At 48.2% G+C, this 27,736-nt stretch overlaps 1 protein-coding gene across 2 annotated transcripts in view; it reads left to right on the top strand.

The window, feature by feature from the left end:
- The window catches only part of LOC119464980 (zinc finger protein 2-like), a 77,641-nt gene that overhangs the window by 14,106 nt on the left and 35,799 nt on the right, over positions 1–27,736 (top strand). The window contains exon 2 of one of the 2 annotated variants that reach the window (XM_049656552.1): positions 21,012–21,084. In XM_049656552.1, the coding sequence (XP_049512509.1) occupies positions 21,012–21,084 (73 nt within the window). Of the gene's footprint in view, positions 1–20,936; positions 21,085–27,736 lie in introns of both variants that reach the window. The other variant, XM_049656551.1, reaches the window with a different exon arrangement.

Below are 27,736 nucleotides of genomic sequence, written 5' to 3'. Positions count from 1 at the left end.
CTCTGGATTGTTTGCAGGGAGCCGAGTTCTCTTCTTCGCTAGATTTGCGGTCAGGCTACTGGCAGGTTCCGATGGCACAGGCCGATCGCCCGAAAACTGCATTTGTTACACCAGACCGCTTGTATGAATTCACCGTCATGCCTTTCGGACTTTGCAACCCACCTGCTACGTTCGAAAGAATGATGGATAATGTTCTGCGTGGCCTCAAATGGAAAATCTGTCTTTGCTATCTTGACGACATTGTGGTGTTCGCCCCTGATTTTGCAACACACCTGCTCCGCCTCCAGCACGTACTCACTTGCTTGACCAACGCCGGTTTGCAACTTAACCTGAAGAAATGTCGATTTGCTGTTCGTCAGCTCACAATGTAGGCCATGTCGTGTCAAAGGAGGGCATTCGCCCGGATCCCGAGAAGCTACGTGCTGTTACTGCTTTCCCAAAACCTACGACTATCAAAGAGCTACGCAGTTTCATCGGCCTCTGTTCTTACTTTCGGCGATTCAGTTCGAAACTTTGCGTCAATTATATCACCTCTCACGCAGCTCCTTGGTGGCTCTAGCGATCTCTCATCATGGTCTCCAGAGTGTGACGACGGCTTCGCAACCTTGCGCCGTCTTCTCACGACGCCACCCATTCTTCGCCATTTTGACCCTCAAGCGCCAACCGAACTTCATACTGACGCAAGTGGTGTAGGCCTTGGTGCTGTGTTGGCACAACGTCAACCTGGCCACACAGAATACGTCGTCGCATACGCGAGTCGCACGTTAACCAAGGCGGAGGCCAATTACAGCGTAACAGAAAAGGAGTGTTTGGCCATTGTGTGGGCACTTGGCAAGTTTCGCCCATATTTATACGGCCGATCTTTTGACGTAGTGACCGACCACCACGCACTATGTTGGCTGTCGACGCTAAAAGACCCATCGGGCCGCCTTGCCCGCTGGGCATTGCGAATTCAAGAATATGACATCCGCGTGGTTTACAGTTCCGGGCGAAAGCACTCCGACGCTGACGCGCTATCCCGATCACCGCTTCCCCCGAAGGCCAGTCACGACTCCTCTTGCGAGTGCACATTGTCATCTCTGGACTTTGACACTATCGCCTCTGCACAGCGTGATGATCCCTGGACTGCATCTCTGTTCGACCTTCTCTCGGATACGTCGAAAGTTCCAGCGTCACGAACGCTTCGGCGCCAAGTTCCTCATTTTGCGATTCGAGATCAGCTACTGTATCGCCGCAACTATGCCCCAGAGGGTCGCACATGGTTACTCGTCATTCCGCGAACCTTGCGATCCGAGATTTGCTCGTTTCACGTCGACCCTCAGTGTGGCCACGCGGGAGTCTTCAAGACCTACGAAAGACTTCGACACCGCTATTACTGGCGGGGAATGTACAATTTCGTTCGCAACTTCGTCCGCTCTTGTCATGAGTGCCAACGTCGCAAAGCGCCACCGCACAACTCCGCCGGTGAACTCCAGCCTTTACAATGCCCATCCCGACCCTTTGATCGCGTGGGCATAGATCTCTACGGGCCACTTCCGTTGACTCCTACCGGCAACAGGTGGATCATCGTTGCGGTAGACCACTTAACACGTTATGCGGAGACTGCTGCTCTACCAAATGCTACAGCGCAGGAGGTCGCCAATTTCATACTACGCCGTTTTCTCCTTCGTCATGGAGGTCCACGTGAACTTTTGAGCGACAGAGGCCGCACCTTCTTATCTGAAGTCGTCGAACAACTGCTTGCTGCATGCGCTATTGTTCATCGTAAATGCACTGCCTATCACCCACAGACTAACGGTACCACGGAACGCTTCAACCGCACTCTTGGTGACATGCTCGCCATGTACGTCTCACCTGATCACTCTAATTGGGACCTAGTTCTTCCGTTTGTCACCTACGCCTACGACACCGCGACTCAGGCCACTACCGGATTCTCACCCTTTTACCTTCTTTACGGCCGTCATCCTTCGCACACAATCGACACCATTCTGCCCTACCGGCCGGACCCATCCGAATGCCTGCCGATCTCGGAAGCAGCCAGACACGCCGAAGAATGTCGCCAGCTGGCCCGCCAGAACCGTCAAAAACCGACCAGAACCGTCAAAAAGCCGTTCACGACGCCCGGAACTCGACTCCCAATTTTCTCCCGGGCACCCTCGTCTGGTTGTTAGTGCCACACCACACGCCTGGGCTCGCTTCAAAACTCCTTCCGAAGTACGACGGGCCATAACGCGTTCTCGAGAGAACATCACCCGTTAATTACCTGGTTGAGCCGCTCACGCCGCCGTCCGACATGCGACGTCGGAATCGGGAAGCCGTTCACGTTCAGCGCCTCAAGCCGTATCACCTTTCTATCGTCCTTCCGGACAACTAAGTTGCCAGGATGGCTTCTTTATTTCCGCGGGGCCCTTGTAAGGAAGATGACGAACGTCGACGCAGAGTCAGCAGCATCGGCAGCATCAAGCGCGCAGCAGAAGCTCGAGCGAGAGGACTGGGCTCGGTACATCCTACGACCCGCTGTCGCTACGAACCCCAATAAATCCCCTTTATAATATATATATATTGTTGCAGGAAGAAAGCAGGCCCACGAGTGTAGAAGGATGTATATTTACAAGCGAAGAAATATGGCGTTCAGGCAACGGCCAGAGACTTCGTCTTCCTCTCGTTCGCGTCACCTTCTTCTTTCCCTTCACCGTAACATCACCCTCCCGGTGGGGTTAGCTCCGTCCCGGTGCAGGTTATGGAGCGTCGCTTAATGGGGAGACATAGGGCTTGAGCCTGGCGACGTGAACAACATCGCTGGTGACGTTGGGAGACACTGAAGGCTGACCGACTGGGGCGATCTCGTATGTCACGTCGGACAGTTGTCGTAAGATCTGGTATGGACCAGAATAACGGGAAAGGAGTTTTTCCGACAAGCCGACTCGACGTGAAGGCGTCCAGAGAAGGACAAGGGAACCAGGGGAAAAATGGTGGTCTCGGTGCCGAAGGTCGTAGCGTCGTTTTTGAGAAGCTTGCGAGACTGTGAGGCGATGACGGGCGACCTCTCGGGCTTGGGCGGCTAAGGCAATAGCATCGCGAGCGTAACCAGTGCTGGGTGATGGTACTGCGGAAGGTAGCAACGTGTCGAAGGGCAAGGTGGGGTCGCGGCTATACAAAAGGTAAAATGGGGAGAATCCGGCAGTATCGTGACGGGACGAGTTGTATGCGAAAGTGGTGTACGGTAAAGCGACGTCCCAGTCGCGGTGATCGTCGGAAACGTATAGGGCCAGCATTTCGGTTAGTGTGCGGTTGAGTCGTTCGGTGAGGCCGTTCGTTTGAGGGTGGTATGCGGTAGCGAGCTGGTGTTCTGTAGAACAGGAGCGGAGCAGATCATCGACGACCTTCGAGAGAAAGTAGCGGCCGCGATCCGTGAGTAACTGGCGAGGGGCGCCGTGGTGCAGGATGACGTCGTATAGTAGGAAGTCGGCGACATCTGTAGCGCAGCTGGTTGGCATCGCTCGTGTAATGGCATATCTCGTGGCATAATCTGTTGCTACAGCAATCCATTTGTTTCCTTTCATAGAAATAGGAAAGGGGCCAAGGAGGTCGAGGCCCACACGGAAGAAGGGCTCTGTAGGGATAGCAATTGGTTGAAGCAAACCAGCAGGAGGCATAGCAGGCGTCTTGAGGCGCTGACACAGGTCGCAAGAAGTGACATAACGGCGCACAGAGCGATAAATGCCGGGCCAGAAGAAGCTGCGCCGCAGGCGGTCGTAAGTACGAGTGATGCCCAGATGTCCAGCAGTAGGAGCGTCGTGAAGTTGCTGGAGCACGGCCAGTCGAAGGTGCTTTGGAACGACTAGGAGCAGCTCCGGGCCATCAGGACGAACACTACGACGGTATAAGGTTCCATCGCGCAAGGTGAACATCCGCAGAGACGGGTCATTAGGCGAGGAGCTTAGGCGTTCCATAATTGTTCGAAGAACAGGATCTTGGCGTTGCTCGTCGCCAATATGGAGAAAGCCGGAGAGAGACAGAATACTGATGTCCGAGTCTGCATCGGTATCGTCCGGTTGATCCACGGGATTGCGGGACAGGCAGTCAGCGTCTTTATGCAGGCGCCCTGACTTATACGTAATAGAAAATGTATATTCTTGTAGACGCAATGCCCAACGTGCAAGTCGTCCAGTTGGGTCCTTCAAAGAGGAGAGCCAGCAGAGGGCGTGATGATCGGTTACGACGCAGAAGCTCCGACCGAAAAGGTACGGCCGAAATTTCGCGACCGCCCATACGAGCGCGAGGCATTCCCTCTCAGTGATGGAGTAATTTCGCTCGGGCGTGGAAAGAAGCGATGACACGGTCGTGGCCATGTTGACGTTGAGCGAGGACAGCGCCGATGCAATAACCACTCGCGTCAGTTCGTACTTCAGTAGGCGCAGAAGGGTCAAAGTGTGACAGAATCGGGGAGGTTGTAAGCCGCTCGATCAGGGTAGAGAAGGCTTTCTCCTGCAGTGGTCCCCAAGAGAAAGAGGCATCTTTCTTAAGAGGGTCAGTGAGGGGGCGAGCGATGTCGGCAAATTGTTTCACAAATCGCCGGAAATAAGAGCATAAGCCCAGAAAACTACGGACATCGTTTGTTGAACAAGGTACAGGAAAATTGCGCACAGCGTGGACTTTCTGTGGATCAGGCTGGATTCCGGCGGCGTTTACGAGATGGCCGAGCATGGTAATTTCACGGCGACCGAAATGGCACTTGGAGGAGTTTAGCTGAAGGCCAGCCCTGCGAAACACGGAGAGTATGGTCGTGAGGCGCCTCAGGTGGCTCTCAAAGTTCGACGAAAACACAATCACATCGTCGAGGTAACAGAGGCATGTAGACCACTTCAAGCCGCGCAGCAGAGAGTCCATCATGCGCTCGAATGTAGCTGGCGCATTGCATAATCCAAAGGGCATGACTTTAAATTGGTACGGACTGTCCGGTGTGACGAAGGCGGTTTTCTCGCGGTCCATCTCGTCGACGCTAATATGCCAATAGCCGGAGCGGAGGTCAATTGATGAAAAGTATTGGGATCCGTGAAGTCAGTCAAGAGCGTCGTCAATGCGAGGCAGGGGATAAACATCCTTCTTTGTTATCTTGTTGAGGTGACGATAGTCAACGCAGAAGCGCCACGAGTTGTCTTTTTTCTTTACTAAGACAACCGGTGATGCCCACGGGCTACTGGAAGGTTCAATGATGTCCTTGTCCATCATCTTGTCGACGTCTTTCTGGATTAAGGCCCTTTCTGTTGCGGAGACACGATATGGCCGCCTATGAATGGGGCTGGCGTCACCGGTGTTGATGCGATGCGTGACAACAGATGTCTGACAAATCAAAGATATCCCGATAAGATGACAGGAGGTGACGAAGAGCTGTTCTTTGCTCGGAAGGAAGGTCAGGGGCGATCATCTTACAAACATCGTCCGCAGGCGTCGTGCACGAAGGAATGGGTGACAAAGGTGCGTTGGTACTCGGGAAGGATTCGGAGGCCAAAGAAGAAATCTCAAATTCATCCAAAGGAGTGATAAGTGCGACGGCAATACCGTGTGGCCACACATGCGTCGAAAATCCAAAATTGAGGATGGGCACCCGAGCGCAGTTTTCCAGGATCCGGATTAAGGTGCTCGGTAGGGCAATATTTCGCGACAAAACCACGTCAGTAAGCGGAGACACGACGTACTCGCAATCAGGTACGGGAGGACAGGGCGTCAGGAGGACATTGGTAGCCGCCTGTGGAGACAGCCGTGCAAACTCAGCAGAACATAAGCGGGGTGAAGCACAAGTTGTTGCGTCTGCGTCGGCAGGTAGCGGCAGATCCAGCTGTACAACACCTGCGGAGCAGTCAATTTGGGCAGAGTGTTTCGAAAGGAAGTCGAGGCCGAGAATTAGGTCGTGTGGACAGTGCTCGAGGACGATAAATAAAACAACGCTATAATGGCCCGCAATGGTCACGCGTGCTGTGCACATTCCAAGAACAGGTGAAGTACTCCCATCGGCGACTCGCACAGTGCACGGTACGGCGGGAGTCAGAACCTTTTTGAGCCTTCGGCGGAGAGCAGCGCTCATAACTGAAAGCTGCGCTCCTGTGTCAACGAGAGATGTGACAGGAACACCATCAACTTCAATGTCCAGTAGGTTTCCACGTGTAGGCAGGGTCAACAGAGGATTTGTGGGCCGGGTCGGAGTTGCAGCTTCACCTCCGGGAGCTGCACCGCCTAGTTTCCCGAAGGGAAGTGACCGGTTGCAGATGGGGACGAAGAGCGGTGAACGAGAGGCGAACGGGACCGACGGCCTTGCGGAGACGGGGAGCGGCTGGATCTTGGTGGAGCACTGTCGGCGTTGATGTTCCGAGGCGGCGTGTAGGGCGAGAAAGTGCGATTGTCTTAGACTTGGCGGTAGTGACTCGGAGACGACCACCGAGGAGACGACGACCAGCGATTACGGCAATGACGGGCGATGTGTCCAATACCGGAACAATTAAAACAGATGGGTCTGTCATCCGGTGTGCGCCAGTCAGCGGGGTTGCGGCGGAGTGGCGGGAAGCTTTGCGTCTGAGAGCGAGCGGTCGGAGAAATCTGGTAGGTGTTCGTATGGCGGACCGAGCAGACAGATGGAATGCCCAAACTCGCTATTTCTTCCCGAACGACCGCTTGTATAAGCGAGATAGCGGGCACACTTTCCCGACAGTCGGAACGAATTGGAGCCGGAGCCATGACCTCAAGCTCACGGCGAACGATACGCGTTAGATCTTCTGATCCTGTCGGCTGAACGAACCGCGGCGGGTCTGCGCACGAAGATGTCGCGGCGGTATTGGGCAGCCTGTCGAAATGTTGAGGGACGCGGCAGCCTTTCGCTTGTTCGAAGCGCCGGCACTCCTTTATAATTGCATCCACAGTGGCACAATCCTTACACATCAGGAGATTGAAGGCGTCGTCTGCAATACCTTTTAGTATGTGACCAATCTTGTCCGCCTCGGTCATGGTGTTATCAGCCTTGCGGCAGAGAGCCAGCACATCCTGTATGTACACGACATAGGATTCTGTGGACGTCTGAGCGCGGCATGCAAGTTCTTTTTTTGCTGCCAACTGACGACCGACAGGTCTGCCAAACAGGTCACGCATTTTTTCTTTGCAGACATCCCAGCTTGTTAGGTCAGCTTCATGCGTATCGTACCATTGCTTCGCAGTTCCTTTCAGATAAAACATGAGGTTTGCTAGCATCATTGTTGGACCCCACCTGTTGTTGTCGCACACTCGTTCGTACATCGCAAGCCAGTCCTCGACGTCGGTGTTGTCCGTACCACAAAATGTCCCCGGGTCCCGCAGATGAGTGAGGATGACCGTTGGCGTGGACTGCTGAGGCGTTGTCGGTTGTGTCGGTTGATCTGCCATTGTGGCGGCAGGTAGATGACGTCCACTGCGAAGTTCCGTGATTGTACCCAGCACCTTCCACCAAAATGTTGCAGGAAGAAAGCAGGCCCACGAGTGTAGAAGGATGTATATTTACAAGCGAAGAAATATGGCGTTCAGGCAACGGCCAGAGACTTCGTCTTCCTCTCGTTCGCGTCACCTTCTTCTTTCCCTTCACCGTAACAATATATTGTGAGCGCATTTTGCGCATATCGTCGTCGTCATCTGTACAAACGACTCATCATCTTGTGTGAGCGCTATTTGTGCATATCGTCGTCGTCGTCTGTACATACGACTCATCATCTTTTGTCTCGTGCGGTGCTTCGTCTCTGACTCGGGCAACTGCTCGGAAGTAAAGGCATCGCATCGGTCGACGTCTCACAAGTGGTGGAGCGTGCTTAGATTCCCACGTCCTCTTACTTTCCCGATTCCCCTGGAGCTCCGGTCCGGCCGTCGTTTGCTCTCGCCTACCACGGTGATGGCAGAAACCAACCCATCCACCAGTGCTGCTACCACCTCTGCTCATGTCAGCTGGGCCTACCTGGACGGTGAACACCAAACACCGCGATCCTCCCGTCTTTGCCGGCCTCCGCGGCGACGACGTGGAAGATTGACTCGATCACTACAACAGAGCGAGGGATGTCAACCATTGGGACGACACGCACAAATTGCGCTATGTCTCCTTTCACCTAACCGAAGTTGCGAAGACGTTTTTTAACCACGAAAGTGACTTTTTGGACTGGCCATCATTCACCCAGAAATTTCGCCAGGTATTCGGCATGTGGTCTGGACGCTACGAAATCGCGAAACAGAGGCTGGAAACGCACGTACAAGAACAGGACGAGTCCTATAAATCCTACATTGAGGACGTCCTCCCTCTCTGCCGCCGCGCACAGAGTTACATGGCGGAAGCTGACCGCGTTCGCCACATACTGAAGGGCATCAACACAGTCGCCATTAATGCTCTCGTCATGCAGAGCCCAAACTGCGTTGGTGATATTATCACAGCATGCCAACGTCTAGACACGCTCCAGTCTATTCGCCTGCCACGCGCCTCTTGCGACCCTCGTCTCCACGGTGATGCTGAGTTGCGAGCCCTGATACGCACTCTCATCAGGGAGGAACTTCACGGACACCTTTCTGGACCTGCGACGCTTGCGACCGTTCGCCCAGCTCCTAATGGACTGCGTGACATCATCAAGGACGAACTGGCGTCGATGACAAACGCCCAAATGGAAAAGTCTACTAGACCATTTCGTCCTCCAAGTTATGCCGAAATTGCCTCCCGGCCTCCCTCGATCGTTCAGTCTCCACCTGCCGAAGCTTACCGCGACCCCGTAGCTTCACTGGCAGCGTATACTCCTGCACAGCCGTACTACTCTCAGTGGCGGTCGTCCCGCACGGTTTGTTTCTACTGCGGTATTCGCGGCCACATTTCTCGCTACTGCCGTCGGCGTCAGCAGGATGAAAGGCGGGGCTATGCTACCTTTGAGCGAGACAGCGCACCTAGGTTTGAATCCTACGTTCCCGGGCGTCACCCAGGTGAAAGGCGAGGCTACGCCAACTTTGAGCGAGACAGGACACCAGGGCCAGATTCCTACGTTCCCGGACCGTACACAACCTTGTCTGGTCGCTCTCCTTCACCTTCCCAGGACATGGCTCTAGCATCCCGCTCGCCTCAGCGTCGCTCTCCTTCACCTTACCGCAGTTCCTCATCGCCCTTGCGCGCTGCTTCCCATGTTGTGGACACCCGTTCGGAAAACTAGAGGCTGCAGTTTTTGGAGGAGAAACTGCATCGTGTCGGACTATCCCAATTCCTCCTGCTCGCCCCGCCAATTTGCTCTCGGTTTGTGTGGAAGGTGTTTTTGTCGACGCCCTTGTTGATACTGGAGCCGCTATTTCTGTTATACACCGTGAACTGTGCTTTCTTCTGCGAAAAGTGCAAACGCCGTATGTTGGTCCGGTCCTATGTGGTGCAAATGACATTCCCATCTTTCCTACCCGACAGTGCACAGCTCGCGTTCTGATAGATGGTATTCGTCATCATGTGCAACTTGCGGTGCTTTCGACGTGCGCTCATCAGAATATATTAGGATGGGACTTCCTGTCCGCTGCTTCTGCACTAATTTCGTGCGGCGACCCAAGGATTCACATCAGCGACACCGAGACTTATCCCGTTTTCGATTCCCCGTGTCCCAACCTTATTGCAGCAGCGGATTTTATTATCCAACCAGACGAAGAACGCATTCTTACCGTTGGGTCAACAGACATTGTCGACGGAGGCGCAGTGGTTGTACCTTCTCAGCGCTGCATTTCTCGAGGACTCGCGATCGCTTCTTGCTTGGTCCGGTTCTCGAGTGGCTATGCCAGCCTCAGAGCCTTTAATACCACTCCTGAGCCACTACTACTGCCGAAAGGGTCTACTGTCGCCAAGCTCGCCGACGCTGCGCCGGTATGTGTCGTCAGTGCTTCGCCTGCCACATCTTCCGCGCATTGTACGGCCGCAGAAGGCCACACTAGTGCTATTAAGGCCACCTTGAGTGCAGATCTCAATCCGGCCCAGACCAATGGACTCCTCACCATTTTAATGAAGCATGAAGCTTGTTTTGACGTTTCTTCGCGAGGCCTGGGTCAGACCACTGCAACTGCTCATCGAATTGAAACAGACGGCTCTCGCATCATTCGCCGTCGCCCGTACCGTGTGTGACCTTCGGAGAAAAAAGTTGTAGAACAAGTGACCGACATGCTGACACGCAACATTATAAGGCCTTCAGCAAGCCCTTGGTCTTCTCCTGTTGTGCTTGTTAAAAAAAAGGATGGATCCGTGCGCTTTTGCATCGATTATAGGGCGCTAAACAAAATTACCCGTAAGGATGTTTATCCAATGCCTCGTATTGACGATGCATTGGATAACTTACAAGGTGCCGAGTATTTCTCGAGCCTCGACTTGCGCTCCGGATATTGGCAGATTCCCATGCATGAGCCAGATACAGAAAAGACTGCGTTTGCTACACCTGATAGCCTTTTCGAATTTAACGTGATGCCTTTTGGACTGTGCAATGCAGCAGCTACGTTTCAACGTATGATAGATACAATTCTACGTGGCTTAAAATGGAAGACCTGCCTTTGTTACTTGGATCTTTTCGTCGAGTTTCTCCCAGCACCTACAACGTCTAGACCAAGTTCTCGCGTGTCTAGCAAAAGCTGGTCTCCAACTCAATACTAAAAAGTGTCGCTTTGCAAGCCGAAGCATTAAAGTATTGGGCCATGTCGTCAGTAAGCATGGCATCCAGGATCCCGATAAAATCGCTGTAGTACTGCAATTTCCGCCACCAACCGCACTTAAAGAACTCCGCAGCTTTCTAGGACTGGCGTCCTACTTCCGCCGCTTTGTCCGTGACTTCGCCACCATCGCCGCTCCTCTACACAAACTTCTGACTTCGAGCGCGTCCTTTGTGTGGTCGGACGACTGTGAAACCGCCTTCCAGACCCTCAAACGAGTTCTCACGTCAGTGCCCGTACTACGTCGTTTCGATGCAACGGCCCCTACTATTCTACACACTGATGCCAGTGGGCATAGAATTGGCGCTGTCCTGCTGCAGCGGAATCAGAAGTCCGAAGAGCAAGTCGTGGCTTATGCAAGTCGTGCTCTTTCTTCTGCTGAGCGCAACTACACAATTACGGAACAGGAATGTCTCGCCATCGTGTGGTCAATACAAAAATTTATACCCTATCTCTACGGCCGCCATTTCACAGTTGTGACCGACCATCATGCTCTCTGTTGGTTGTCGTCCCTGAAAAACTTGTCTGGACGCCTCGGCCGTTTTGTACTGCGCTTACAGGAATATGACTTCACTGTAACGTATAGGTCCGGCAAATAACATCAAGATGCCGACGCTTTGTCGCGCTGCCCGCTGTCTCCAAACGCCCGTGCTTCACCTTCGGTCTGCACGTCACCATCTAGCCACACGTCTCAGCACACGCCCAGTAGCCCGGGACAGTCAGTTGCCTCAGTTGACTTTCTTCCTTCTACTGACCTCGTCTCACTCCAACGTACTGACCCATACTGCCGTACGCTGATCGACCGACGTACTGGCTCGGCACGACCCCCCAACAGTCGCTTAAGACGAAAAATTCGCGTTTTAAGCTTCAAAGTGGAGCGTTATTTCGATCAATCTACCATCCTTCCGGTAACCGATGGGTACCAGTCATACCTCGCTCACTTCGACTCCAAGTATTAGAAGCATTTCACGACGACGCCACGGCTGGCCACTTGGGCTTTCATAAGACCTACGACTGCATCAAAACGCGTTGTTTCTGGCCGGGCCTTTCCACCTGTGTCGCCAAATACGTTGAATCCTGCGCGTCATGCCAACAAAAAAAAAACGCTCAACATCTTTCCAGCCGGTCCTCTGCAGCCTCTACCATGCCCGTCCACCCCTCAAGATTATGAGCATAGACTTGTACGGACCCTTCCCACTCACGCCCGCTGGTCACCGCTGGATCGTTACCGCAGTGGATCATCTAACGCGGTACGCTGAGACAGCTGCTCTTCGCTCTGGTACTGCCTCCGAAGTCGCCGAGTTTTTCGTGCACAGTATCGTTTTGCGCCACGGCGCACCTCGTGTCCTCCTGAGTGACCGTGGCAAGACGTTTCTATTGCATGTCCTATGTGAAGTCCTCCAGGCCTCTGACACCACCCATAAGACCACATCATCGTACCATCCGCAAACAAATGGTCTTACGGAGCGTTTTCATCGAACTTTGTCTCACATTATGTCAATGTGTGTTCGACCCGATCACACCAACTGGAACACCATCCTACCTCTTGTGACGTTTGCGTATAATACTGCCGTCCAACGTACAACCAATTACAGTCCCTTCTTCCTTGTGTACTGTCGTGCGCCGTCTTTCGTCTTGGGCACTACACTCCTTTCAGCACCTGCTGCTCCATCCGCGTCTCTTCCTGAAGAATTTGCCGCTCGCATCTCCCGGCGCCATGAAATTGCCCGCGCCAACACGGCTACCATTCAGGACAAAAGGAAAATTCGCTATGATGCGACACGTCGCGCTGCTTCGTTCCGCCCAGGCGACGAAGTTCTTTTGTGGACACCTGTTCGCGCACCGGGCTTCTGTGAAAAATTTCTCCACAGATATCTCGGCCCCTACACCGTTTTGCAACGAACTTCGGCCGTTAACTACCGCGTCACTCCTGTCAGCTCAGCTACTGACCGTCGCCGCCGCACTACGGAAATCGTTCACGTATCTCGCCTGAAAGCCTACATGCGCTGTACCTACCCTTTCTAGCTTGCGGACTTGCTGACCGCTTTCCTGAAGGAGGGGAAGTTAGTGTGAGCACATTTTGCGCATATCGTCGTCGTCATCTGTACAAACGACTCATCATCTTGTGTGAGCGCTATTTGTGCATATCGTTGTCGTCATCTGTACATACGACTCATCATCTTCTGTCTCGTGTGGTGCTTCGTCTCGGACTCGGGCGACTGCTCGGAAATAAAGGCATCGCATCGGTCGACGTCTCACAATAAATATATGACTAGTACAATAAGTGAGAAAGCCTGCAAATGCGTATGTCAGGTATTTTTCATATTTCACAGACATAAATCCATTTATTAATCGTACATGGTGAACCGTGTGGGCCCAAGATGATTTGAATTAGCATTCATTTCTTGACACTATATGAAATGTATATATGATACAGGGACACAAGGCAGTGAGTGCCCAGAACTCCCTGATCCCGCCCAGTAGCAGCAGTGCAGCGCACGCAAAAAAATCCACATTTGTTACGTACAATTTTGCTAATTAAACGACGAATTGTTCTTGTAAGCCATTATACAGCATAAATGTATCGCTAGTTAAGGTAATAGTGTTGTGGAGGTTATACACAACAAAGTACAATCAGCATAAATGACTTGCAATATTCACAAGAGAGAAAGACAGGAGATGTGTGTGACCTTGGCGAATTACAAACAGATAGCAAAACTTGTGGTTTCCAACAGGACGTACTGACACGGACAGAAAGGGACGTCCGTGTCAGTACGTTCTGCTGGAAACCATTTGTGCTATGTGTAACCAACGAGCTTAGGCAAACACTATTGTGAAGTACAACCAAATTTCTAGCGAACTTGTTCCTTTCGAACAGTTGCAATAAATGGTACAGTTTCCTGTAATTATATCGCATAGTTGAAAAAGTTGCCCGCATATGACTGTTCCGTATAAATCCTTGCCCGCATGTAATCCTTTGGAGCCATTCTTCTTGGAAATTTTTAAAAAGTCAGTAATTGTTACATGTTATTTCACCATAACATTTACCATGGTGTACTGCCTCCCTCCCTACTCTGTTGCCCCCCTCTGCCCACTCAAATTTCGCTAGATTTGATATCGGATGAGTTAGTTCTCCCAGGGCAACGGGTAAATTCTGCTTTGTTCGTAAAACACATACATAAAGCGCCGGATCGCTTGCTTGCGTAATTTACTGCAAATATCATAATTAGTGCCCTGTCTATGAAGTTTACTTAAATAGTGGCCATACCACGCCCTTTATTTTCGCCAAATATAAACAATCTCTCTTGTTTAGTTCACCGAGGACATCGCTGAAACTAACTAGGAACGCCTTACGACGCATGAAAAATAGGGGGGGGGGGGGCGATACGACCGCTCAGTAATTATTTGCAACGGTTATAACTAGACCAGCAATGCAAAAAAATTTTTGTCGCACATTGCACTTACCATGACCCCCCTCCCCTTTTCCACGAAATACAAGTCTGTTGTAACCAACAGCTACGTCGGGAAACTGGGAAACATAGCTGAAAGTGGCCATATCACACGCTATAGCACTTGAATAAGATTTTTTTATTAATACTGTGTTATATCCAACCTCATCATAAACCTTCGCACAGAGATACCTCATAGTGGGCCACATATTTTCGCTAAATTTTGTCTTGGTGGCGTTTATTGTTCTGTCAGGGTAGTAGGCTCAATTCTGCCCCGCTCGTTAGACAGGCTCATAACGCACTAGAAAGCTTGCATACGGAATTTATTGCGAAAGTCCCAATTACCGATCTATTTTGAACTTTACCTACTGTAGCATAGCCACGGCACGCGGGCCGGAGCAGTTACGAGGCACAGACAGCTCGAACATACAAAGCGTTTATTTGGGGGCGTAGGATTGCTTTTATCCCCGAAGTGGGAGAGGGTGTGGGCGCGGGGAGAAGAAAATGACACGTACTGCGCGTGCGCAGAACTTGGTATGACGCAGAAACAACACCTACACATCAAGCATTACCTGGTCCTCAGAGTCATAAGCCATAAAGAACTTGCTTCCTTCAGTTTAGTGAGGACACCAGGCGAACCCAATATATCACGCATGAAAAAAAAAGTGGTCGCAGTTTCACCTGAAAGGCGAAGCATCAATTGCGATAGCAAATTTGTAGACAGCTATACGGAGTAATGATAGTAGCTTTATCAGCTGTATAAACTTGGACATGCAGCAGCACCGGCAACACGCAGAACTGTTGTCGGCGCCGTCGGCGTTTTGCCCGCGTTCGCACAAAATGCGTGCGGCGTTGGTGACTGTTGCCGGAGCCTCTGATATGTCGATATGATATATGATGATGTGATATGATAAAACGTCGCTACTTACTTTCCACCGTCGCCAATCATTTATTTCAGCTAAATACGCTATCGCTGGTGCTGAAATATGTGCCGTCACCTCTTATAAGTACCTAGGTGTTAATCTATCCAGTAACCTCGGTTGGTCTTCACACATTTGCAACATTAGCAATGATGCCAATCGTGTTCTATGTTACCTGCGCCGTAATCTTCGTCTCGTACCCCCTTCAGTAAAACTACTAGCATATTTAACATTTGTTAGACCCAAACTGGAATACGCATGCTCAGTGTGGGACCCATACCAATCTAACCTGGCGACAGCACTAGAATCTATACAGAATCGCGCAGCAAGGTTCATTCACTCCGACTACTCTTACCACACTAGCGTCACTAAACTTAAGTCATCTCTGAACCTTCCAACCCTCGAGCACCGCCGCAAAACAGCAAGGCTATGTCTCTTCTACAAGTTTTATCACTCGCTGCCTCACCAGATCGACATCATACCTGCGCATCGAACTTCATTCCGTCATAGCCACTCAAAGGCTGTCTATCCCCCCCCCAGCTCGCACCGCCGCTCATCTTAACTCTTTCTTCGTACAGACAGCGAAGGACTGGAATCGACTACCTGCCGAAGCGGTGCACCAATCCAATCATTCATCGTTCAAGGCATTAATCGAAAATGTAACCTACTAGATATGCCCACCCCTCATGTAAAACCCCGAAAGGGGTATTTGAGGTACAAATAAATAAATAAAATAAATAAAAATAATAAATAAATCGGCACTTGGTGCCGCAGCTAAACGTCGCCTCCCTTCCCTCCCCCTACCCCCCACCCCCAAAGCCTTTCGCGCGTCGGAAGAAGACGCGTTTGCTCTACATATATGGTGATTGTAAAGGAGGAAAGCGACGCCTACTTCTGCAGCCCTTCAGGGAGCACGGCGCAGAACGCTCGTTTGTTCGCCGTGCGTTCACTCCCCGTGAAAGCGCGCGTCCTTAAATTGCGCCCTTTCACTCGCACATATAGCGTTCGGCGTGCGGCGACGATTTCATCTCCATTGACGTCATACGGAACCTCACGGCGACGGCGACGGCGACGCCGACGGCAGAAATCTGCTTTTGAGTGTCCATTTAATTGCTATCGCAATAACAAAAAAAATAAATGCCGTATATAGCGCAAAGGAATTGTGAGAAAGCGAGTGTTTAGTAAATGTTTTTTTGAGCACATAAGCAACCTACACAGTTCAAATTTTCGGTACGCGCCACGAAAAAGTGGATTTCATTTCCTCAAAATATGAAATATTTGCTGTTCTTCCTCCTGCCGGGAAACGAATAATACTGTAGCTCTTATTTAGAAACGGCTTGAAAATTAAATCGACGAAGTCAGAAGTGACACACGCCTTTAGAAAAGCTTCAGTTCAGTGTTCTTTTGGTATGTAAATAGCTCTTCACATTTGACCAAGGTCATTTTCCTGAAAATATCTACGATAAGTCCTGATTACACAATGAAATTCAACAGTTAGTAAATGGTTTGACTACAGTAAATGGTTTGATTAGATTTTTTATGGTGATAAGTTAATGAGACTGCAACGTTATGTAAACTATCTTTGGACGGAAATTCAATTGTTCCAGCATTTCAAAATCGAACGATTTCATGCCGTAAAAGGCACACCTAGAGCACTGCACGGGCCGATTTTTTCAGCCCGGGCCCGGCCCGGGCCCGTTTTTACGTTGGGCGGCCCGCCCGAGCCCGATCAAAACTTTTATGGCGAGACCCGGGCCCGGCCCGGGCCCGGAAATAATCTACGTTACCCGCCCGGCCCGGCCCGCCACCCCTTTACCTTAGGCCCGAGCCCGGCCCGAGCCCGACTCGAAACCGGCCCGAACCCGGCCCGAGACCGAAAAATAATGTTTTTCAGAGTTGAGACGCCCGAGAATAACTCGCTGCACGTCACATGCACACCACCAGAAAGCCCGAGCCCGGCCCGGGCCCGGGTCAAAATATCCGAGCCCGGCCCGGGCCCGGGTCAAAATATCCGAGCCCGGCCCGGGCCCGGGTCAAAAAGCACACGCCGTGCCCGAGCCCGGCCCGAGCCGGTGAAAAAACTGTTCTACCCGGCCCGGCCCGGCCCGTGGGCGGGGCCGGGCCCGGGCTTTCGGGTAAGCCCGAGCCCGTGCAGTGCTCTAGGCACACCAATCGTTGGGCAGGGTTATTATAATACTTTAACCGGACGTCTTTAAATATAGCAAGCTGATTGTGTTTTCAACTGCGGTTAGGTGGTCCCAAAAACTGGGCGTGATGCAAGCAGCGCAAGCTGAAATTTGTTAGGACGGGAACTGCCCATCACCAGGCCTTCTCCGCAATGCGAGCGTGTTTGGCGAATCCCGCGCGTCGCCCGCTACAGCGCGTCACGAAGAGGCACAAAAGACAATCGTCGCCGCCCAATTAGGAGATACGTAGTAAAGAAAAGCATTACTTAGGTGGCCACTCAATTAAGACATAAATTTAGCTGCAGCTGTAGTTTTGTTGGACTTTTCACCGTGCAGCCGAAAGGGCCCGCTTTCAAAAGTGGGCGGGGGGGGGGGAGCAGATGGCACGCTTTGCCCCCCCCCCCTCTATTGAAAGTTGGCCCCACGGTAGATACGCCTATGATTGGCTGCACCGCCATGTGCCTAGTGACGCACGCACTAGGAAACACCTTTAGTGCGCTAGATGGTTGCGATGCTACGTGTGCAAGACACACGCACTAGACAAACGTAGCCAGAACCATGGAGACGCAGTGGCGTCGAAGAAGCGTGGTCGTCTCGCAACCCGGCGACCCGGATTTGATTCTCACCGGACCGAAATTTTGCAAATTTTTTTCAAAGCTATAATTTATATTGGGCACAGGAACCTCCCTGACAAATATAACGTCAATCAGAGCATTCCTGACGTGTTTTTACTCCCTTCGCCGTCGGCCATTTTTCGTACCATTTTTCGGCGGCGACGTCGGAATTTTGCGTAATGGGGCATAAATGCTTTCACATTAAAATGTTCTAATTTCGCAAAGCCGAACCATTGATTGCGATACCAACCATATAGATGGCTATATTCAGTGAGGTTAGTAGCTTTATCAGTTGAATAAACTGCTTTAAACATTCGCTTACTAAATTAACAAGCACGGTGCCGCACGCGCACAGGCAAAGCAGGAACACATCTCACTCGACGGCCGCGACACTGGCTGTCAGAACGCTGGCGTGAATAGGAGAGGCAGAAGCGCCGAGCGAATTTTACTCCATACTGCCTCTCGGTTCAAGGCGAACCGAGATCACGACGCACATGGAGCCATCAGCTATCCCAAGTGCATCGTCACCGCGCGCCGTACGCTGTATGTGCGAGTGAAATGCCCCGGGGGAGGTGTTGTGAAAGGCACCGTGAAACCGATTTGCGGTGGGGACAGAGTGCGCCGAATACTGATAGCTTCGTGCCTACGTCGCTTTGGGTTGAAACCAGAGGCAACGCGAATGTCAATTCGCTCACTGCTGCAGCCGCGCTTTCTAACTCCATCGTTTTGACAGCGAGTGAGGTGTGTTCGTGTTTTCTGGTGCGCGCGTGGCACCACACTTGTTAATTTAGTTTGTAAGCGAATGTTAACAAGTTTATATGGTCTATAAAGCTCCTATCCTTACTTCGTATAGCTGTCTACTAATTTGCTGTCGCAATCGATGCTTCACCTTTCGGGCGAAGCTGCGACTTTTTTGCGCCAGTTAATAATATCTCAAGTCCGGAAGCCGTGAAAGCTACGCAAACCTTGGTTGACAAATGAGTGCCTTAAGGTTATTAGTAAAAAAAAATATGAATTATAGTCGAAGTTTGTTCAGTCATGTGACTGTGATGAACCTTCTGCCATTAGAAATACCAAAATTTCATAAACAAAGTTCTTCGAGATACGAAAAGTGTACATCTCGAAAGGCTATTTAGCGATGCTGGTTCTAGAGGCGACATTCTTAGGCGCGCACTTACTATGAATCCTAAGGAACTGTCTGCCGTTTTTCAAGAAGCACCTGTTTTGTAGCACAATAGAAAGCATGGCATTGTTGTAGTGGTTTTCCGAGAAAGCGAGTGGAAGTTTTTTTCTTGTTGCAACGTTGGTGACGATCTTGCTTTGTTCAGTAACGTTGCTTGCATTGTGTTCAGAGGCTAACTTTAGAAATACAGTGACTTGGCAATCGTTAAAGTGTTGGACATAACACAGATAAGAAGTGTTCTAAAGTGAGGCTGTCGCTGCAGATCTACGTGAATATGTGTTGATAGCGCGAAAAATTGGACAAGATTAGACAGTAGTAACTAGACATTCTAAAGACACTTCCGCACTGCACTTAGGTTCTTTAATTTTCCTCTGTTATTGCACATTTTCACTAAATGTATCAACCTAAATAAGTATTAAGTAATGAATTTAAGCACGGCGCAGTATTTATTTATTCATTTATTCTGTGTGTATTTACACTTTTACCTCACAGGTACTATGGTTGGAAACATTACGTGAGGGGGTTTAAAGAAACAAGAGAGGGTCTAAAGATGTTGCATAGCCCAGAAAATTTATTTTGACAATGGTAAACAAATTTAGTACTATTATAATTGAAAGCAATTTTATTGCGGAAAACAAGTACTCAAAAAACACAGCTGTGCATAATGAGAATGAAAAAGAAGAAAACAGGAAGCAAGCTTTATACAATAATAGCGACAGCAAAGACAAAGAGAAAAGTCTCTTTATACAGCACTGAATGTAAGACTATAGGCGAATTCAATTAGCTAATTTCTGAAAGCTACTGAGTCACGAGATTTAACAAATTTCTCTTTAAGTCCATTCTAACTCTTAATCGTGCAGGGCGTCGAGCCCTGCACAATGCCATGAGCTGACTAGTTGAACGCTTGCGTTCGGCCCAACGGACTTTGAAAACATATCTTGTTGTGTAGGCTTAAAGTACAATATGATCTTACAAGGTGCCATGTAGTTGGATAGTTAATGTGCAGTATTTTGCGCACAACTAACAGAAGTGTTATATCTCTGTGAGAATGCACGTATGGAAGTGGTAATAATTTTTTTGTGCTAGACTGGTCTGTTGTAGTCGCTCGAAATAAAACGTGCAGCGCGATTCTGGAGATATTCTAGAGACATGGACCTACACGACCTAGCGAAATAACATATTCACGGTAATAATACGTTGACACACATAAAGGGCACATAACCGACACATTTGGCCTTACTTACAATGACAGAGTTGACGGTAAGTGCGGGCGATAGCAATAACCAGCGAAAAGCACGCAGAGCTCAAACACATGCTAAAAGGCAAGGACCCGCGCGGTCGCTCCGCATTGTTGCACTGCCGCTGAAGACGTTCAACTCGATGGTAGTCTACACAGTTTTCTTTGACAGAGCGATGGTTCTGGAGAGACCAGTGCATCTCATAAGTGTGCGAGACTGACTGAAATTTTGAGTTTATGGACCATTTATTTGGAAAATAGGCACAGTGTAGCTGCAATGATGGCAAAATGAGACGACGGACAATACCAACCGATGCTGGCAAGACATTTAAATAAGACTATTTCGCTGTTTACAAATTGTGATTTAGCGGCGAGTAGCAGGAGTGCGTTAAAACAGAAGCTCACCTGTTTTCAGCACTATTCTTCTGTGCACAACCACAATTTCACACGTCAAGTTTGCAGTAAGTTATAGGAAAAAATCTATATAATAGTCTTCAGACATTATGCGCCTTTTTTTGTCTTTCCGGCTCGCTACATTAAGCGGGTTACGTCAGTGGGCAAAACCGGAAACCGTCCAGGGCGTATGTTTGTAAACAATAAAATGGTTCATACCAACTTGGCTGCGACCACGTTTCAGATGACCTCGACGAGGCCGGCGCCGACTCTTCAGTGTCCGCCTGTGAAACCTGCGGTGCCTGCTTCTCTTCGCCAGAGTTCCTGGTCAGGCACCGTCGCTATGGGCACACGGGAAGGCCCCAAAGTCAGCAGCAGTCTTCTCGCAGCAGGTAGGACATAACAGTCCTGATGGGAACAACTAGCCAGAATAATTAGTTTAGATTGTGTAGGACTAGCACTTAGACTGAGCATTTGAAGAAATTAGCGGAGGCGCAATGCTAAAGAGACAGTGGAGCTGATGGGCACCTAGCTAGTCCTGGCTTTTGGGCTAGGCTAAGCACTACCAAGTCATCCCCAGCATTTTCTAGAATTTATTGATGATTGATCGATTATCGATTAGGTATTGATTGGCTATTTACTGGTTAGCGCAAGGTATTGGCCACGTATTTGAGCTAGGCTAAGCACTACCAAGTCATCCACATCATTTTCCAGAATTTATGGATTATTTGTTGATCCTCGATTACCTATTGATTGGCTATCGAAAAGTATTGACCACGTATTTGGGAAAGGCTAGGGACTATCATCAGGCATTTGATTCAGTCAAATGCCTTATGGACTGTTACATGACCATATAGAGGCATTGCGTAATGAAGGAGTACAGGAGGCATACGTGAATATCTTGGCAAATATCTTCAAGGATTCCACAGCCACCTTGGTCCTCCACAAGAAAAGTAGAAAGTTATCTATCAAGAAAGGTGTCAGGCAGGGAGGCACAATCTCTGCAATGCTATTCACTGCATACTTAGAATAACTATTCAAGCTCTAAGACTGGGAAGGCTTAGGAGTGAGGATCAATGGCGAATATCTCAGGAACCTTCGCTTTGCAGATGACATTGTCCTGTTCAGCAACAGTGGTAAAGAATTACAACAAATGATTGAGGACCTTAACCGAGAAATTGTAAGAGTGGGGTTGCAGATGAATATGGAGAAGAGGAAGATAATGTTCAATAGCCTGGCAAGGGGACAAGAATTCAGGATCGCCAGTCAGCCTCTAGAGTCTGTGGGACGTATGTTTATCTACGTCAACTACTCACAGGGAACCCTGATCATGAGAAAGAAATTTACAGGAGAATAAAATTGGGTTGCAGTGCATACGGCACTTATTACCAAATCCTGACTGGGAGCTTGCCACTATGATTGAAAGAAAAGTGTACAATCATTGCATTCTACCGATGCTAACATACGTTGTAGAAACTTGGAGGTTAACAAAGAACCTCGAGAACAAGTTAAGGACCGCACAAAGAGCGATGGAAAGGAAAATGTTAGGCCTAACGTTAAGAGACAGGATGAGAGTGGTGGGGATAAGAGAGCAAACGGGGATAGCCTATATTTTAGTTGACATTAAGAGGAAAAGATGGAGCTGGGCAGGCCATGTCATGCGTAGGATGGATAACCGGTGGATCATTAGAGTTACAGAATGGATACCAATAGCATGCATGCGCAGTCGAGGACGACAGAAAACTAGGTGGGGTGATGAATTTAGGAAATTAGCAGGCGCAAGTTGGAATGAGTTAGCGCAATCAGGGGTAATTAGAGATCGCTTCGTCTTGCAGTGGAGATCAATATAGGCTGTTGATAATGAAGCACTATGAAATCATCCCCAGCATTTTACGTAACTTATTGATTATTGGTCGATTATCGATAAGCTATTGATTGGCTATCTATAGGCCTTATGCGAAATTGCTGCCGGAGGTCTCACGAAGCTACCGATGCGTCGTCATGTTGATGGCATCTGTCCGAGTCGTATTGCTGTTGCTGCTACAAATGTTTGCTTATATGTGGTTTGATCGTAATCACCACTCAGATGAGTGGTGTGCTGACCTGTCCGCGTTAGCGCCATTTCTTAGTGACTTAGTTGACAGATACTACGCGTCAAAAAATGCCTCACAACGATAACGAAGCTGCAAGTTCGTCGTCGAGTCGTATGTGACCCTTACGTGATTGAGAACGAAACAGTGCGCAACATTATAAACTCTCTTTTTTTCAGTATGACGTATAAAGCGTTTTCAGCCATCTGAATATCCTGGGTACAGTGCGGGAGAGAGAGAGAGAGAAAGAAACAACTTTATGCACGCCATAACGAGGTCGTTAATTAAGCTTCCCGGTGGTCCGAAGGGTGGTGGGCAGAACGGTCCATGCCAGACCGTTCTGCCCAGTTGGTTACTTCTGCCTGAATCTGGTAGTTAGTCGTCGACAGGAGTGACTCCCATGTCTCGTGGGAGGGAGTTGGCAGTATTCACTTTTGGAGGAGGGTTTCCCTCGCATTCCGAAAGAGTGGGATTTTGGGTAGCCTTCATGCAGTTGGAATGCTGGCCCAAGAGGAAAGGCTTTCAACACCAAGGCAGGCTTGCATAATATAGTGTGCGAGGGTCTTGAAGAGGTTATTGCGTGCGACGCGACCAGGTGCAGCGACGGCGATACGAGCAAGAAGCTGTCAGAGCAACGTTTGTTTCAGAATGTTTGAGTGCCGTAGGGTGGCCACAGGTTCTTTCGGAGATGTGCTGATAAATAACATGTTAGGTCAATGAAATTAGCGTTTCACTCCATCGTCTCGGTGGCTACGGTGGTCTTGCGGATCTTGCCACATTGCAGGTAGACTAGCTTTTGCTACGCCGATTAACGCTCACAAGAAAATACCTCGATAAAACCAACAATCACACACCCACGGTCGAATGTAATCTATTTCCCGGAACGGTATTTTTATTTTCATACGAGAAGTGGTAGACACACCTGAAGCCCCTTAAAACATTCCATAGCACATGGAATGTTTGAGAAATGGGCACAACGAAGCACAAGGACTTGTCGCCCCTAAACGGTATCTTTCGAAACGTCAGAATCGAAAACAAACTAAAAACAACACTCTCCAGCACATTCGGTGTGAACCAATGACGCGCACCAGCAGCCCTTTTAGCCTATATCCGTTGTCGAAATCCAATAAACGAACTAAAGATTTCAAAAGCAACGTAGGCATGCGCGAGCAACCGCAATGCGCCTTTAAAACTCGTAGACATGAAGGCGGCTTCTCTGTGAAGCAGACGAAGAAGCGTGAAAAAAATTGGAAATTTGTCTGGTTCTCAAACGGAAAAGTTCTTGCTAGAAAAGCTGAAAACTCCAATTTCATTCACATTCGCTGTGAAAACGACCTATCTCTCATTTGCTGAATCAAGAAGGTTTGTCTAAAATGAATGTCCTCATACAGTCAGCCAGTCGGTTTGTAGAAGCTAATTCTTGCCATAGCCTCATACATTGTAATCTTCGCAGCATCCATAAAAACATGGACCATTTCTGTACTCTTCTATCCTCGCACCCCTTTGTATTTAATTACATAGCAGTTTCGGAAACTTGGCTTAAACAGGATGAAACTTATAGTATTCCTGGTTACAATTTCTTTTCAACTACAAGACACACCTCCAATAGAGGTGGCGGTGTGGCCTTATTTGTAAAATCTGATATACCTTGTATCCTCCTCTCCGATTACTCAAAATCTTATTCATCAGGGCTTGAGCTTATTGTCGCCAAATGTAAAAATGAGGTTATTGTAGTGGTTTATCGCGCCCCCAATCAAAAGCTATCAGCATTCATGTATCATTTTGAGCGTTTATTAGAGCATGTAAATGCGCTCAACCAAAAAACAGTGATTTGCGGGGACTTCAACATAGATACCTTAAAAGACTGTCATTCAGACTACTATCACATGATGTCATCATACGGCTTTCATAATGTTATTTCTGCACCAACGCGTGTTACCCCAACATCGTCTTCTTGTGTCGACCATATTTTATGCAATTTTGACACTGAAGGCAGTTGGTGTGCTATTTATGACGCAACCATAAGTGATCACTCCCCAACTGTAATTCTGTTTCCATTCACAGAGGTCCAGCACATTAAGTCTCGGGGCACTCATGATCGCATTATCTTTCCTGCTCTTCGGGAACGTCTGCAGGGCACTGAATTCATTCGTTCATTAGAACCTTTACAGTCCGCTGAATTATCTGTTCCAGATGTGAATGCCCTTTATTCTAAACTAAACAAAACCTTAAGTGAGGCAGTAATGCGGTCCACAGAAACTCATGACAAGAGATATTACAAAACACCAATTTGCCCATGGATGAATAAACACATTTTAGAGCAAATTAAGAAGAAAGACTTTTGGCATTCAAAAGTAAAAATCCACAAAAACAATGACTATTACCTACAGCAATTCAGATTGGCTCGTAATAAAGTAACATCGCTCATTCGAGTAAGAAAGAAAGAATACTACACAAACCTAATAATTAAAAATTCGGGTAACTCGCGAATCACATGGCGTATTATAAACTCTATTCTTAGACCGCCTGCAAACTCTTACACCATGCCAGACTTCGAGGCTCTCGGAGTATCAGTGAGCACCCTCGTTTTGACGTTTAATGCCTATTTTTGCACAGTAGGTTCTCGGCTAATGGCTACGGCTATCAACGAACAATACATTACATACCCACCTCGCAATCCTAATACATTTAAATTTACAGATATAACAGCTAGTGAAATTGTAACTGTAGTCAGTGCTATGCCAGTGAAATTTTCAGTCGGTTGTGACAACATACCTTCTTTGGCGCTCAAGGAATGCATCGATATCCTTTGTGTACCTTTAGAAAAATATTTAACTTATTATTTTATACATCTACGTATCCGGACCTTCTTAAGTTATCTAAGATAATACCGATTCACAAGGCTGGGGATAAAAACATCCCAGAAAACTACCGTCCTATCTCCATCCTAAGTACCATAAATATTGTATTCGAAAAACTGATAGACGAATCATGTCTTTCCTAGAGGGCCAAAGCATTCTTACGCCCTGTCAACATGGGTTTAGAAAGGGAAGGTCAACTGATACAGCCGTCTTGTCTTTATCTGAACTTATTAACTTCCACTTAAATAACAACAGAACAGTTGTAGGTATATTTCTCGACATTAAAAAAGCTTTTGATACGGTCAACCACAGCATATTATTAAACAAACTAGAATGCTATGGCTTTCGTGGAATGTGCCTAGAATTCTTTAAAAGTTATCTAGAAAACCGTAAGCAGGCAGTGCAAGTAGCTGATACCAGATCCGAGTTCCTTGAAACAACTGTAGGCATTCCCCAAGGCTCAGTTCTAGGGCCAATATTTTTTTCATTGTACATTAATGACCTTCCTTGCGTAGTAAAAAACTTTTCAATATTTATGTACGCTGACGATACAGCTCTCATATGTGCCCAAGACTCTCCGGACCATACCTTTATTTGCGCGAATTCAGAGCTTAACGATATCCACAAATGGTTCTCTTCAAACAAACTAACGTTAAATACACAGAAAACTAAGTATATTGTTTTTAATTCACCGCGCAAACTTCTGCAAGAACACTCACGTACACTTACACTAAATAATTCTGCGCTAGAACGAGTGAATACAATAAAATACCTAGGCGTTATTCTTGATGAATCTTTTAACTGGAAACCTCATATCGACGAAGTCTGCAAAAAACTCAGTAAAGCTTGTTTTCTCTTGCACAAATGCCGAAACATATTTGACATACCGACATTACGAATAATTTATTTCAGTATATTTCATAGCCATTTAAATTACTGTTTAGTTAGCTGGGGTCACACATACCGCACATACCTAGAACCAGTTATTATACTCCAGAAAAGAGCAATACGCTTTATTACAAACTCAGACTATACTGCACATACGCTACCACTCTTCCGAAGCCTAAACATCATGCCGTTCACCATTCTAATTGATTATAGAACTGCACTAATGGTCCAAGCTAGTATTAGCACCAACTATCCAGTCAGCTCATCACAATTTTTATGTTCTCGCTACGAAAGCCGTAATAAAGTAAAAGGCAACTACCTTACTCAGCAAACAAAAAATATTTACGGTAATAGAAAACTTGCAGCTAATGGAGTCGCTGTGTGGAATAACCTTCCACTAGAAATAAAACAGAGTAGAAATTTCTCCTTAGCATTGAAAAGACATTTTCTAAGTAATATATAGCCACCTAATAAATTGCTAAGAACCCCCCCAAAATGTTTTTCGTTTCTTGTTTCAGAACGTGTAACCATTTTCAAATAACTACCATGTATGCTTCTGTTGTACGTTATTATATTTGTGTATAAACCCTCTTACAAAGTGTTATGCTTATCATATACGTTCTACTGTTAATTGTACAATTCTAACAATATGTATGCTAATGTTGTGAAACTTATATAAATGCAGGAAACGTTTTAAATTATATTGCAGCGTGATAATCATGTTATAATTAGTTTTCTTTAAGTATTATAATGTTAGTAAAATATTGTTTGTATAATTATTGTTTCGTTATGTGACATGCTCTTTTTCATAATTATACTTGTATGAATCCCAACTAGCCTCTGGCTAGGGATTCAGATGCATTATTGCAATTAAATTTTTTGTAAATTGTTTCATGTCAATAAAATTCAATTCAATTCAATTCAATAACGAAAACGCAACACAAACCGTCTCGTTTCGGCATGGCGCAGTTGCTATCATCGTATTTCCTAAGGAAGGCGAATGTAAACACGACGTTAGTCGTCAGTAACGTGAGCACTGGAGTCGTTTGCCGGAGCGCTAGAAACGTCCACAGCGAAGGAAAATAACAATGCGGGGGTGCAGTTTACTGCTCACCTTTTCAACTTCGGCATCCCGATTTCCTCTTTGTGTAGGAAAAATCTAAGCAGAAAACTGTGGCTCTTATCAGGCTCCGCTCGTTGATACG

This window comes from Dermacentor silvarum, chromosome 9 (genome assembly GCF_013339745.2).
Source record: "Dermacentor silvarum isolate Dsil-2018 chromosome 9, BIME_Dsil_1.4, whole genome shotgun sequence".
Taxonomy (NCBI): Eukaryota; Metazoa; Arthropoda; class Arachnida; order Ixodida; family Ixodidae; genus Dermacentor; species Dermacentor silvarum.
This window is presented reverse-complemented; position numbering and strand designations above follow the sequence as displayed.